The sequence below is a fragment of the Lycium ferocissimum genome, chromosome 1 (assembly GCF_029784015.1).
Source record: "Lycium ferocissimum isolate CSIRO_LF1 chromosome 1, AGI_CSIRO_Lferr_CH_V1, whole genome shotgun sequence".
In the NCBI taxonomy this organism is placed as follows: domain Eukaryota; kingdom Viridiplantae; phylum Streptophyta; class Magnoliopsida; order Solanales; family Solanaceae; genus Lycium; species Lycium ferocissimum.
Window position 1 is genome coordinate 10,727,568 of NC_081342.1, and position 14,566 is coordinate 10,742,133.

At 31.8% G+C, this 14,566-nt stretch overlaps 1 protein-coding gene across 1 annotated transcript; it reads left to right on the forward strand.

Annotated features, from left to right (window-relative positions):
* Nucleotides 1-7,384: 7,384 nt before the first annotated feature.
* On the forward strand, nt 7,385-13,538 carry LOC132047379 (sugar transport protein 13-like). The gene is made up of 5 exons (XM_059438432.1): nt 7,385-7,639; nt 8,321-8,643; nt 10,736-10,860; nt 11,876-12,167; nt 12,836-13,538. Exons 1-5 carry the CDS (start codon nt 7,504-7,506, stop codon nt 13,529-13,531), a joined length of 1,572 nt encoding a protein of 523 aa, XP_059294415.1. The 5' UTR covers nt 7,385-7,503; the 3' UTR covers nt 13,532-13,538.
* Nucleotides 13,539-14,566: the final 1,028 nt, after the last annotated feature.

Genomic DNA, 14,566 nt, shown 5'->3' on the forward strand with positions numbered 1-14,566 from the left:
GCTCAAAGGGAGGAGGATTGCCCGGACTTTTTTTTTTTTTTTTTTTTTTTTTTTAAATTGTTTTTTTATTACATAGGAGGTAGGAGAAGGGGAAATGGGGGAGGGGATTACAATGTAGGATTCGAACCCTCACAAACAGGGTTCTCGTCCGTCACCTATGTGATATATTCTTTTCACCCCTCACGCCTAGATCGGGGTTCTATTATCCGGTTTGGAGCGTGCACATTCATGGACCGGGGCATTTTCACCCCCATAGGTCGGGATCGATTAATTGATCCAGGGGCATTCTGCACCTCTTTTTTTCGGGGCCCCACATTTGATCGGGCATGAGCCTGGCTCTGATACCATGTTAAATTGGGCATTGAGTCTAACTCACACCCCAAAAACTAGCTCACAGGGAGGAGGATTACCCAAGCCTTATAAGGAGCTCAAGATTCTTGTCCGTCACTGATGTGGTTTATTCTCTTCATCTATCATTATCGGAGGTCAATTTAAATCCTTTCGAAGAATTCAAAAGCAAATTTAGATCATTTCTCGAATATGTTGGGCAGGGTGTGGGAGGTTTTTTAATTTGTGTGTGTGTGTGTTGTGGGGGTGGGGGGTGGGGGGGGGGGAGGGACCTGTAGCTATATATAGATGGTGTCCACTTTATATGTATGGAAGTTTCCATGCGCATACTCTAGGTCTTTTTACACTTTTTTGTTTGTGTTTTTCCTTCTTTGTCAACAGTTAACACTTTGCAAAATAGAAAAAGAAAAAAGAAAGAAAAACTAAAAGACGAACAAGAAAATACAGGTATCTTATTTCAACAGTCAGCCCTCAAACTTTTTTTTTTGGGGGTCAACCTTTAAACTTGATACCGACCTCCAGCACTCTTTTGTTGAAAAATCAAATTTCTTGAGGCTACTTGTTTTCACACTTCTATAATAGTTTGAAGCAATGCATCTGTAATTCACTATTTTTAACATTTTACATAAAATTGACTTACATTACTTACTACTTAATAATCATGCATGTACCTTGTAATAAGGCTTTTGGATAAAACTTCATATATCAGCTATGTTGGGAACTAAAATTCCGGACTTGACATTAAAGAATTCATGGGCCATTATGTTGCTACCCATTGTAGGACGTAATTCATTCAAAATTCACAAAGTCAAAACCGAAATTCAAGTTTAAAAATACTTACATTTTCACAAGAAATATTTTGGAGGTACAAACATTTATTTTTTCCCTATAAACATGTGTTGGAAATCATTGTCATTTTCTTGTGAACATTAGCTCGTAGAATGAGGCATCAATGGGAAAATGGGTATTATTTATTTATCGTAAATTAGATGATCTTAAAATGACCAAAAAAAAAAAAAATATTAGTGACTTCTTATAGGAAACTTCACTCCTATTATTACCATGGGCAGAGCTAGAGTGTATGAAGGGGATTCGAGAAGTCAGTAAATTTGTTTTAGATCTTGGTATTTATCTTTTAAAAAAAAAAAAAAATCTAATATGTACAAATTATTAATTTAGAACTTAATATTCCATCCGGTTCATATTAGCTAGGTGGGGCTTTACCTTTTAATTTTGGTCCAAAATAAGTGGTGTTTCACATAATCAAGAAGAGACATTAATTATTTTCTTCCGAATTTATTCAACCAGGAAACTATATTAAGTAGGCACTTCCTCTGTCTTAAAATAGTTGTTGTGTTTTTCATTTACATGCCCCTTAAGAAAGCATTGATAATGATACATTTTGACTGTTTCACCCTCTTAAAATGTTTCATCATGGTATCTTCTCTCAATAAATATCTACATATATCTATGCCAACTCCATCAATGATGCACTCTCTCTTAAATGTTGTAATTAATACGAAGGTTAAAATGGAAAAAAGCTACTTAATTTTATCTTGATTTTTTAAAATGACAAATATTTTGAGACATATATTTTTAGTAAGAATGACAAGTATTTTGAGACGGAGAGACTAATATTTAATTAAGTGTAAGTTAGTAAAAATACATGAGAAAAAATGGGAATGACAAATGTATTTTCCCAATTTTCAGGAACATGCATTAAATGGTTATAAATTTAAGAAAAGGCACTCATAAATGACTATATATCTTGTTTTCCCCCATAAATGATTATAGGAGTATATCAACATCACTAGTATTTCTGTGAAGCAAGTAGTACATGTTGGAATTAACATATTCCCACACACTTTTTGCGATTTTTTTTTTCTCGTGTGAATATGTAAATATGCCCCAAAAAGCTACTCTCTCTGGATAAAAAAAAGTGTCTACTTAGTCTTCTTTTTTTTTGGATAAAAAAAAGTATTCACTTATTAAATCAAGAAACAATTAACCTTATCTTTCTAGATTTACCCCTATTAAGCGTTATGTGATCAAATCTCAATACCTATTTAATTAGGGGTAGTTTAGTCAATTTATATATTTTTTTCTTGGAGTGAGTAGTTTCTTAAGGGGTGTGTTAATGGCTAAGTGGACTTTTTTTTTTTTTTTTATATCCGGAGGAAGTAACTTATAAATTAACAACTTTTGCACCTCTACTAGCGTATTCCTTCTTATCCAAATTCATTTAATTTCCAGCAATTCCTAATATCCTACTGCTATTTTTGACTTCAAATATTTATCTATATCTCTGCCGTGGTCAATATTGGTGTTCCACGCAAAATATAGACCTACAACTAGTGATATATGACTTTGTTTCTTATTTCTTTTCTCATTGGAAATTTATCGTTATTGTGATGAAGTCACTCTAACATCATCAACGTCTATTCAATCAAATCGTTATAAAAAAAAAAAAATCTTAATGTAGAATTAATGGTTGTTTTCTTAAATTAAAGCCCGTAAATGAATTAAGTATTGATACATACTATAATTTCAATCAGAATTCAGAGTTTCATATATAATACAAGGTGGATGATGCCTGTGTAACACTGGATAGACTTAAATATGGTGAATTAACTGATGATGGTCTTGTGAAGGATAGGGGAGTAATAGAAATCTTAGCAAAATTTTCGCAAAATTTAAGTATGGTAAAAACTTATCCACATTCGGTGTTTACACCAAACTAATGTAATATACTATGGTCAAGTGATTTAATAAAGTGAATATATGCATTAGTTAATCATGATTAAGTGCTAGTTGTGTATATTCAAACACATGTCATACATCTATTGGTTTGGTGTAAACACCCGGTGTGGATAAATTTTTATCAGTTAGGTAAGTATTTAGTTGAATAAAGGAGACAAGTTGAGGTTTTTCTTCTTCTTTTGCTATGTATTTATCCTTTTTAAATCTATATATGCGATATCCAACTTTAAAAATGAAGAATCTATTGAGAAGGAGCAAGTTTTTCAAAATATCAACAACTTTGAATCCTAAAAATAAATATTCTTTACGCAACGAGCGTTTTACTCTATTAATTATACTTTTCAACCACATATAACTTCTGATTCAGGGGATTAAACTGAAAAAAGAAAATTCAAACACCTGCTACAACATAAGCTAGTAGTCAATTTTAGCAGAATTTGAAGTTAACTGCCTAAATAAGTAAGCAGAGGTCGAGGTAATTGACTAACTTGTTCAATTAAAACTGAAAATTTGACTTGTTTTGTAGAATCCTTTATACCAAAAAAAATTCAAAAACAAAAATGAATATGAAGGAGAGACTGAAATCCAAACAATCCCTTTGATTGAGACGTGATTATTGTTTGTTAGGAGAAACCAGAATTGACAAACTTTACCATCCTTTCCTTTTTTTTCATTTTTTAAATTCTTACTATTCAAGGGCATACCTAAATTCATAAATATTAAGGGAGACTGTAAAAACAAGATTTTTTTTTGTTTCTTGGATGGCTGCCCACTCAAAATACACGTGAGGAGGAAATATAGAAAGTAAATGCAAGATCAATATATATATCCTAATCAAGATGTTGTCACTAAAAATCCAGCTGTTAAAGAAAGTTAAACGTGGCCAGAAATTTTGATTTTTATTTTTTTGTTTTTGCTATCTCGTATCCTTATTTTAAGGATCTTGACTAAGGGTGTCCCAACAACGTACATTAGACTAACAATTATACTCTGTCTTCATATTTTTAGAGAATCTTTTTCCTTGTTTGTTTATATAACAGTATTTTGCTTAACTATAAAATTTTATTGATTGATTGATTGATTTCTCTGTGAACTAATTGTTAAGCCCTTATTGGTATGTTACATGTGATCGCTAAACAAATTTGGTTGACACGACGTCTCCATATGAATATGAATTTAAAAGAACAATTTGCAATTTTGATTCTTTAATTATTGCAAATTTTGTTTTAGCACACGTAATATCGTAGTAAACATATTTAACTTTTTAATTGGTAGAGGGTCGTGTGCTTTTACTTCTTCCACTGACAAATTTTCACAAATTTAACCAGTTTTGGTATAAAACAAGAAGAAGAAGTATGAATATTTAAAACCCGAGCATTTACATGGTTTTATATTTGAAAGTTCATTAAATTCACAAAACATTGTTAGTAGAGGATCAAAAACATATTTTTTTCGGAAATTAAATGATCTCATTACCAACTAAAAACATTTACAACTCAAAAAAGAGATAAATCACATATCATTAATCTGGCATATGCCCCAGATTTAGTGCATCACAGACATTATCAAAGCTATTAAACTTCTATTACATTAAAGCCTCAAAATCATGTTAACTAGGATAAGAGTTCAAATCCTGTATGAATACCGCAAGCTTAGAATTCTGAAATAAACTTCCTGTATAATCTTTCTGGCAATGCATTCTCTTGATAAAAGTTCCTTTTGTCATGTCAAAACACTTGTCAATGCCCTGCCAAAAAACTAGATTCATTGAAGGTTAAGCGTGTTTGTGCCTCTGATAAGGCACATCTAACCTTTAATTAATTAATACGTGCGCATTGTTGATTTAATCGTGAATCTTCACTAATTAAACAAATTATTGAGTACTAAACCAAATATGCAAGGACTAAAATTAAAATTTATCAATTACTGAAGAATGGGTGTGCAATTATCCCCAATTACAAAAAGAAAAGGAAAAAGAAAATAAAGAGGTGTCTTTTGACCCTCTAAAGATTCTTTTTCTTAGAATGAGGACAAATGTTACTTCCATTTTCCAGGGACGGTATAGGATCATTTCTTTACGTAATTCTTTGTTTATTTTTTAACAACATCCACTTGAACTTTTCGAACAACATCTAGGTATTTGTGTAAGGAAAAAATCTGAGTTTGTTTTATCCTCTTTTAGTTAATCCTCTCAAAATCCCAGGAGTTTGTTTATTTTATTTGCCATAGTTAGGGGAAAACTTCATCGCTGTTATGGCCTAATTATTGCTTGTTTGGTGTATACTTACGAAATTTTCATGTGAGCATGTGAGGTCTAATAATTCCTAATATTCTAAGAAACCAAGAAAGAACCACTCAAAATTGACATTAATGTTTATTAATAATTAGGCCCGGTGATGCGCTGTATATCATGTGGGGTCTAATAATTCCTACTCCCTCCGGATAAAAAAAAGAGTCCACTTAGTCATTTGCAGACCCCTTAAGAAACTACTCACTCCAAGAAAAAAAAAATATGTAAATTAACTAAACTACCCCTAATTAAATAGGCATTGGGATTTGATCACATAACACTTAATAGGGGCAAATCTGGAAAGATAAGTTTAATTGTTTCTTGATTGAATAAGTGGACACTTTTTTAACTGAAAAAAAAAATGACACTGGGCCATTTTTTATCCGGAGGGAGTACTATTCTAAGAAAGCACGAAATGAACTTTTTAGAATTGACGTTAGTTTGGATTAGGCTAATTACATGGTACATTAATTCTTGTGACAAAAACCGGTTTGTTTATTGAAACAAAATAAAATTCTCAAAACACAAATTTCTCACAACAATTCTTAATTGATTATTCAAAAATCAAATCCAAAAGCACGGAATTAATAGATAATGTAGTCATGTACTTTTCTAACTCATTAACAATCAATTGTTCATCTAAAAAGACTTGCATATGTAATTATGTATAGCCTAGATCTTGACATCAAAGCTCCTTTAAGGCATTTTGAATGTAAAGTTTCATGTACAAAAATACAAGCTCCTACATATAATCCTATTATATAAGTTGTCAATATGAAGTGAAAAATATGGGAACCTAAATATGTAATTTTCAAATATATAACTATATTTTCAAAAGGTGAATTAATTTGGGCATGATATAAGACGGAAAGACAAATAAATTGGCTCTTGAACACTGAAATGGACTACAATTTATGGAACAAAGGAACAATTAATTGTTGGTCAAATGCACATTTTTTTTCTATAAATACACACTTGTTTGGTCTTTCTACCTCGTTTTTTCTTGCAGTGACGTAAGATATATTCTTTAAGTTCAATTTTTTTTAGGGTCAATTGATTTCTTTAGTTTTATATCAAATTTTCCAAATGATTTTTATTTTACACTAAAACATCTAAAGATAAAAACAAAAACATCTAAAGATAAAACACAAGATTTTTTTTTTGAAAGAAATATAAAACATGCAGCTGCTTTGGTGTACAGTACAGACCGCTACCCCCTTTTTTCGTTTTTGGGGGTATTATTAAGACCATTAGCAATTTGATGAGAAAAGTCTAAAACAATCGGATATTCTATAAAACTGTATAAAAATAGCACACAATTCGTGCCACCCAACAGGGTAACCTAATTATCCACTTGTATAATTTCTTTCCTTTTTTATTCTCCACATATCAGTGTTCTACGAAAAGTGTATTTTTCCTTTTAGACTTTTAGTATTCTTTAAATCTAAGGTAAGTACTTTTCTTAAACACTAATACAAAGCTCTAAAAAAACCAATTTACTGTCGACCGACTAATCCAAATTTATTGTCCACCGACTAATTATCCAAATTTATTTGCATAATAAGATTAAATAAAAAAGAAAAAACGCTCTCTACCAGAATTGAAAACTTAATCTACGGAACTGACATATACTTATTCCAAACGCATGCGTCACCAGAAATAACTCACAAAATACTTATTTATATTTATATCACTTAGAAAATAACCCGAGATATCCGATTAAATGAAGATAAATTTCATCAATGAGATCATTTCAATAGTCCAAAAGCCAAAAGTCACCAACCATGTGTACATTATTTCTGAAAACTAAGAACGTTTGAGTTGACTAGTACATAGCCGTCGAGCAAGAAACTATAGAATATACAACTAAGATAGTCAACTCAAATATAATCCACGTGTAAAGATACTGGTGGCGTGGGGCTCCATCCATATTAATCCTCCTCATTATTTCCCCATTGCTCTATATATAGCCCCCTATGCTTCTCCCATTATTTCGATCACACAAAATATCAACCATCTCTCATTACAATTTTCTCATATAAACCATCTTCTTCTTGAGTTACTTACAACTGCATTATTTTGAAGTCGAAAAACTTAGATACACGATGGCTGGTGGAGGATTTTCAACCTCCGGTGGTGGAGGAACACATTTTGAGGCTAAAATTACACCTATTGTTATCATCTCTTGTATTATGGCTGCTACTGGAGGTCTTATGTTTGGTTATGATGTTGGAGTTTCTGGTAAATCATAATACTCCATATTTTCATTTTTATCTTTTTCTAAACTTATTTTTAGTTACCTTTTTATTATGATGATCATGACGTTGCAAAATCTTGAAAACTTTTGAGCATTTCTTTGTTTATTTGTTTTCTTATGATTCTTAAAATTTGTTATCCTTTCTTTGTTTCTGAATTATGCTAAAGAGTGATGAAATCAAGATTTTACTAAATGGATTTAAAATGTTAAGAAATTAATACGAATAAATGAAGAGGATTAACATCTATTACTCCATATATATATAAAATTAACCTGATAGTGTAATTTCCAGCAAAAGGATTCAGATGAAAACAAATATAGTTCGAATATATTTAAAAGCCAAATTTTTTGGCTTTGTTTTTTTTTTTTTAACCCTAATATAATAAGTAATGGGTTAAATTAAACATGCAATTTTATATTGTTATATTTAAAAAAAAAAAAAAAATTTAAAAACAAAGTTACCTTTTCGTACAAAAAGAAAAGAGAAGAAAGTTCAACTTTTCCAGCCAAGTGGGATTTTCCCAACTCTCTGGAAAGCCTAAAAATTATGATGACCAAAAATAGAAAAAAAGAAAGAAAATGAATATCTAAATTAACTTACAACTCTTTTGAAAAATTTGATTAATACTATAGTAATGGTTTCTAATATTTGTGAAAAATTACAGGCGGCGTTACATCAATGGATCCATTTTTGAAAAAATTCTTTCCAGTAGTTTACAAGAGAACAAAGGATCCAGGGATTAACAGTAATTACTGCAAGTACGATAATCAAGGGCTGCAATTATTTACTTCATCTTTGTATCTGGCTGGTTTAACGTCAACGTTTTTTGCGTCTTACACGACAAGAAAGCTTGGTCGGAGATTAACTATGTTGATCGCCGGTTGTTTTTTCATTGTTGGAGTTGTACTAAATGCTGCAGCTCAAGATTTGGCTATGCTTATTATTGGAAGGATTCTTCTTGGTTGTGGGGTTGGTTTTGCTAATCAGGTACGGTTCTTAATCTCACTTAAAAAAAAAATATATATATATATATATACACTGATATTATATAGTATATTTTTTATTAGTACAATTTACCCAGTTTTTTGTTATTACATTATTTTCTAGCTGAATTGTGATGAAAACTTAATTGTTATCGGTTAATTTTATCTGATGGTGTAAAAATAATAACTCCACGCGTACGTAAATGTTTTGAACTACTTAAAGTTAAGTACTGATCACAAGGTAAGTGTTAAATTCAATTTAAAGTGGATTCACCAGAAATGGATGAGCTTATCTTTGTAAAGAACTAGATAAACTTTTTGATGATGAAATGATGAAACAGTAGTAATAAGTGTAGAGGAAATTTTTCACTTATCGTCTAGATAAGTGGAGTGCTGGATAAAGTTTCGTGATAATCCAAAATTATTAATACTGGTCAAAGAGTAGATAATAGTACGATTTTTGAGAAGTTTTGTCATTGATGTGAGACTTTTAGAAATGTAAAGAGTATTAATTTCTTTTGTAAATGAGTATGGAGTATGGACTACGCTAGTTATAACTTTAATCCACCTAGCCCTCAATGCTAATGGTTCAAAATAAAAAAAAAATAAAAAATAAAAAAAAAAGAGAAAAGGGGACGATAGTTTAGATGGTTATACTTACTGGTTTCAAATATAATTTACGTGGCATAAAGACTCATTATACTCAATCTGCATTGCATGTGCACAGGGATCACGTAAGTATTTTGAAATTTTTATATGTTTTCCTCTTAGTTTGGTTGGATTAGACTACTCCCAGCTCCCATTATGTTGAGGGCCACGATAAACTGAAAACTGTCCCTATTTCTTTAGTGACATGTTATGGCCTTTATCGGCATTAAAGTATTACATAATTATTACACAATTATTAAAGATTATGATGGCGTAGTATATATGGTCCTAAAATTAAATTTTTCGGCATGACTTCGAATTAATCATATTAAGAACAACACTAAATATCGGGAAAAAAATAAAAAAAATATAATTATCACACATGAATCTTCTATATGATTGTCGATCTTAAGAATATTTTTATTTTACTAATTTGTTGTCAAATTGGAAAATATGGTCGGCCATGGACCACGGTGCCACATTTGGTCGAAAATGGGATCCACAAACTGAGGAGGGGTGGGTGGCGTGGGGTTGTGGGGGATGAGAAAAAGATGTTTGTTATCTTTTGTTATAATAGTAAGTTCAAATCTCACTAAGCTTTTCCTAATTTTTTGTTTTCTTGCTTTACAAAATTTGGGTCATGGACTTTGTTTACACATGTGAGGAAGACCCCTTCAGTATTAAAAAAGCATAAATAAAGTTTAAATGGAGACTCAAAGGTTTGTCTTTGTCCAGAAAAGACCTCCATAGAAAGCTTCCTTGTATCTTTCCCACTTTGAAAAGCTAATTCCTTTGAATTACTACTTTATTGTTGGCTATGATTACACCTTTTCTTTGAATTTTGATTCTTTGTTTTTGGTAGAGGACTAACTTTAAGTTCTTTTTATCCTTATCCTTTCACCTTTTGGTTGGTGAGAGACATAAGTGGTTTACTGTTTTGAAACGCTTGAGGGTATTTCAGTAATTAAAAGATTTACAGTTTGAACTTTAGTGTCACGGCTTTGAATATCAAATATCATGTGGTCACAACTGTTTAACTGGAACTTTTTAGTCTTCCGTAAATCATGAAAGAAGCAAGTAGAATTGCAACTTCGGTACATTCATTCTTATCTTATCCATTCTATTAATCTAAAAAGTTAAAAGGAAACAAAAAAGAAGATACAATAACTGCAGTTTCGATAAGAATCTAAAGATTAACATGTTCCACGGGAGTGTCCTCTTAATTATCTGTTAAAAATTACGCAGAACTTTACGAAGAAAAGTTTGCAAGTCACTCGTGAATAAATATCCTTTTATAATACGGAGAATGTACGAGAAAGCTCTTTCAATATTTTTTTAAAATAATATTTGGAGTTTATTTATTTAATTTAGGAAAAAGTTTGTACTTTCCAATTCTTCTATATTCTGTATTTCTCAAAATTAAAATATTATGTGCATGTACTTTTCAGGCGGTTCCACTATTCTTATCAGAGATAGCACCTACCAGAATACGTGGAGGACTTAACATTTTGTTTCAACTTAATGTAACTATTGGCATTCTTTTCGCCGAACTCGTCAACTACGGAACAGAAAAGTAAGTTTCTCTCACCATTTAGAAAAAAATTTACTCGATATTTATTTTATTCTAAATTTGTTTTTCTTTATAAGGAGATTTTTATGATATAGTGTATGATTGAGTAATTAGGATGTTTATTTTACTAACAATCGAATACCAAGATTACACGTGCACCATGTTTCCATGTAGCTTTTACTGTGGAAGACTCAAAAAAGTCCAAAAGTCAAAGTTTTTGGCCCTAGTTTATAATATTGGTCACTCCCAATGTCCTACCAAACATAAGTGCAAGCGTCATGAATTTGATTTTAACGTAGAAGAAAATGCATGACTGGTCCACATATTTGAAAACTTGAGTCCTTGCTTGAAAGACTTTTGTGTAATTTTCCTCATTTTTTAAAGTGACTCTTCTTCGTAATAAATAAATAGGAAAGAAATTAAAAAGTTGGAGTCTGATATCGACCACTCATTTTTTGACACTTCCTTTACTCTCCTTTGATATTTTGTGTACTTGTCTTTATTACTACTTGTTTCATCCACTTGCCTGGAAATAGCTGGAGTTATTTTCAACGACCACACTACTGTACTTAAACGTGCTTGAGGAAGAATAAGAGTATATCTACACTTACTTTTTAAAAATTTCTCCTGTAATTAATTCAAGTTTCTCGATTTGAATCCTTTTTTGACTCGTCGGTCAAACAAGAACGTACCACTAAAAGATTAAAACATTGAAAAAATAGTATTACTCCCTATGTTTCAATAATATTACTTTTTATATTTAATAGTTTCTTAATTTCAATATTAACATTATTAAGATAATACGATTTTGATACATTACGCATATTTTTAATTTAAGACTGCAAGATTTAAAAGTATTCGTTACTCTAATAAACTCTATGCCTACTCCTAAATGAAAAAAGGGCGTAAAACATGAACTTTCTTTTATTAGAGTAGATCCTTTTATTAACTTTCTTCTTTATCCATTGAAATTGTACCTAACCATAACTTCCTCTTCTTAAAAAAATGGTAATTGCAGAATAAAAGGAGGATGGGGATGGAGATTATCATTGGGATTAGCAGGTTTCCCAGCATTGCTATTGACCTTGGGTGCACTATTTGTGGTAGAAACACCAAACAGTTTGATAGAAAGAGGTTATTTAGAAGAAGGCAAAAAAGTACTTAGAAAAATCCGAGGAACTGACAACATTGAACCTGAATTCTTGGAGCTTGTCGAGGCTAGCCGTATTGCTAAAGAAGTCAAACACCCTTTCAGAAATCTACTCAAAAGTAAAAATAGACCTCAATTGATCATCTCAGTTGCACTCCAGGTCAGTTTATTAATTATTTTTCAAGTTATTAGTTTGACTTAGTATGGACAATTAATTCTTTTACACGGGTATCGAAATTACACTTCTTCACATAATGCTTGGTTATGAAGTACTCAATTTTGTGCCTAGTAGCTTGGGTCACACAAATAAAATAAAAGAAAATATGTTAGAGAGTCATATGCCAAAGAAGTTTTGAGGGTCTATCTTAACAAACTGATAGCTTAATATTAGGTGTCTGTTTGATCTCAAAAAAGAAAGACTAGGAAAAATGATACTAAATAGTCATTCGTAGGGTTGTTAATTGGAATATATGGCCTATAGGCATGGTCCATAAAAGTAATTCAATAAAAAGTCATAACTTAAAAATGCGATAAAATAGTTAAAATTCACATGAACTTCAAAAAAATCTTTTCAGAACTCGAAGAACTACCACTGAAACTCCAGAACCATGTCCTAATGTTCAAAATTTATGTACATTCAAATTGCTGCAAGTGAAATTCTAGGATCGTCTCGTGGAGTTAGTTCGAACTCAATTATACATATGAAGCTATATCGCTTTATTCAAATCCATCTCAATCTAATATTAATTAAAAGAAAATTTCTCTAGTAGTATTAGAAGTTTTTCACATTCTTACTAATTTGGTTCATTTTCTTTGTTCATGCAACAGATATTCCAGCAATTCACAGGAATCAACGCCATTATGTTCTACGCACCCGTCTTATTTTCAACACTAGGGTTCGGAAGCAGTGCAGCCCTATACTCAGCCGTGATCACCGGAGCGGTCAACGTTCTCTCCACCGTAGTCTCTGTCTACTCTGTAGACAAGCTCGGACGACGATTCCTCCTCCTAGAAGCCGGGGTCCAAATGTTAATATCTCAAATAGTAATTGCGATAATCCTAGGTATCAAAGTAACGGACCATTCAGACAACCTTAGCCACGGTTGGGGTATCTTCGTAGTGATCATGATCTGCACGTACGTGTCTGCATTCGCGTGGTCATGGGGCCCGCTAGGATGGTTAATTCCTAGTGAAACATTCCCATTGGAAACACGTTCGGCTGGACAAAGTATTACTGTATGTGTCAACTTGTTATTTACGTTTGTTATGGCACAAGCATTTTTATCTATGCTTTGTCATTTCAAGTACGGGATATTCTTGTTCTTTTCGGGGTGGATTTTCGTGATGTCGTTGTTTGTTTTCTTCTTGTTGCCCGAGACGAAGAATGTTCCCATTGAGGAGATGACGGAGAAGGTATGGAAGCAGCATTGGCTGTGGAAGAGATTTATGGTGGATGATGATGATGATGTTGACGTTGTTAAGAAGAATGGACATGCTAATGGATTTGATAATGTTGCCTTGTAAAAAAATATATGTTATTGAGTTTTTTCTGTTAATCAATTACTACAAGAAATGCATAGAAATAAGTCAAAATAGCTATTTTAGTAGCTGGTAAAAGTTTTGAGCCAGCATGCACTTTAATGTTTACTGTAATGTATGTAAGATGGCTAGAAATTTGGCATAGCAATTCCTAAAAAAAAAAAAAAAAAAAAAAAAAAAAAAGGAGTTACACTGTTACTTTCTTGATGTCCATGGAAAAGGAAAAAGAATTGGGACTTTCTGAAGAAAGAAAGTGTTTGGCTGAGAACTGAATAGTGATGCTCTGACTGATCAAGTTAGTTTTGTAACTATTTTATTCAGATTATTGGTTGTGTAATTTTTATTTTTAAAGAAACAATGAGATTTGTCTAGTCCCTCGAATGATGTCTTTATGAATGTTAAATTCATGTGTTATGATATAATCCAACGTATAAATTAAATTGTGCGAGCACAATTCAAAATAGACATGGCCAAAGTTGTCCCCCACTCCCTAAAGTTAAGTATTTTAAATGTATGTTTTTCACTTCAAAAGATTGTGCTATTTATTCAACTAATTCGCTTTCTGTATAAAAAATGACTTGAACCTCTAGTTTAGTCTCAGTTCATATGATCATTACTTTGTTGATTAGATCTTTTAGATAAAATTACTACAGGCAAAAACCGGGCATCTGGTTATTTTTGTTAGGCCCACTAGAGGTTTGCAACTTTCCATTTTGGGCAGGTAGACAAATAGTCGCTTGGAGCCCCACCATTTAAAGAATAACGAAACTTACAAAGCATTTAATTTTTAGCCGCCTCATAATCAACTTCAGATTAGTGAGACTGAAGTTGAAAATCTCAGGTTGATATTTGAGTCTGAAGTTAAGCTTGTTAGTCCTCTACTGCAGACCCATATGTTTGAGTTTGAAAACTTTCGGACCGAAAGTTCTGATGTTGGGGACTGCAAAGCCCAAAATGTTGGGGACTGCAAAGCCCAACTTTATACCCAAGTCAAAGAATCTCATAAATCAAATGATCTGT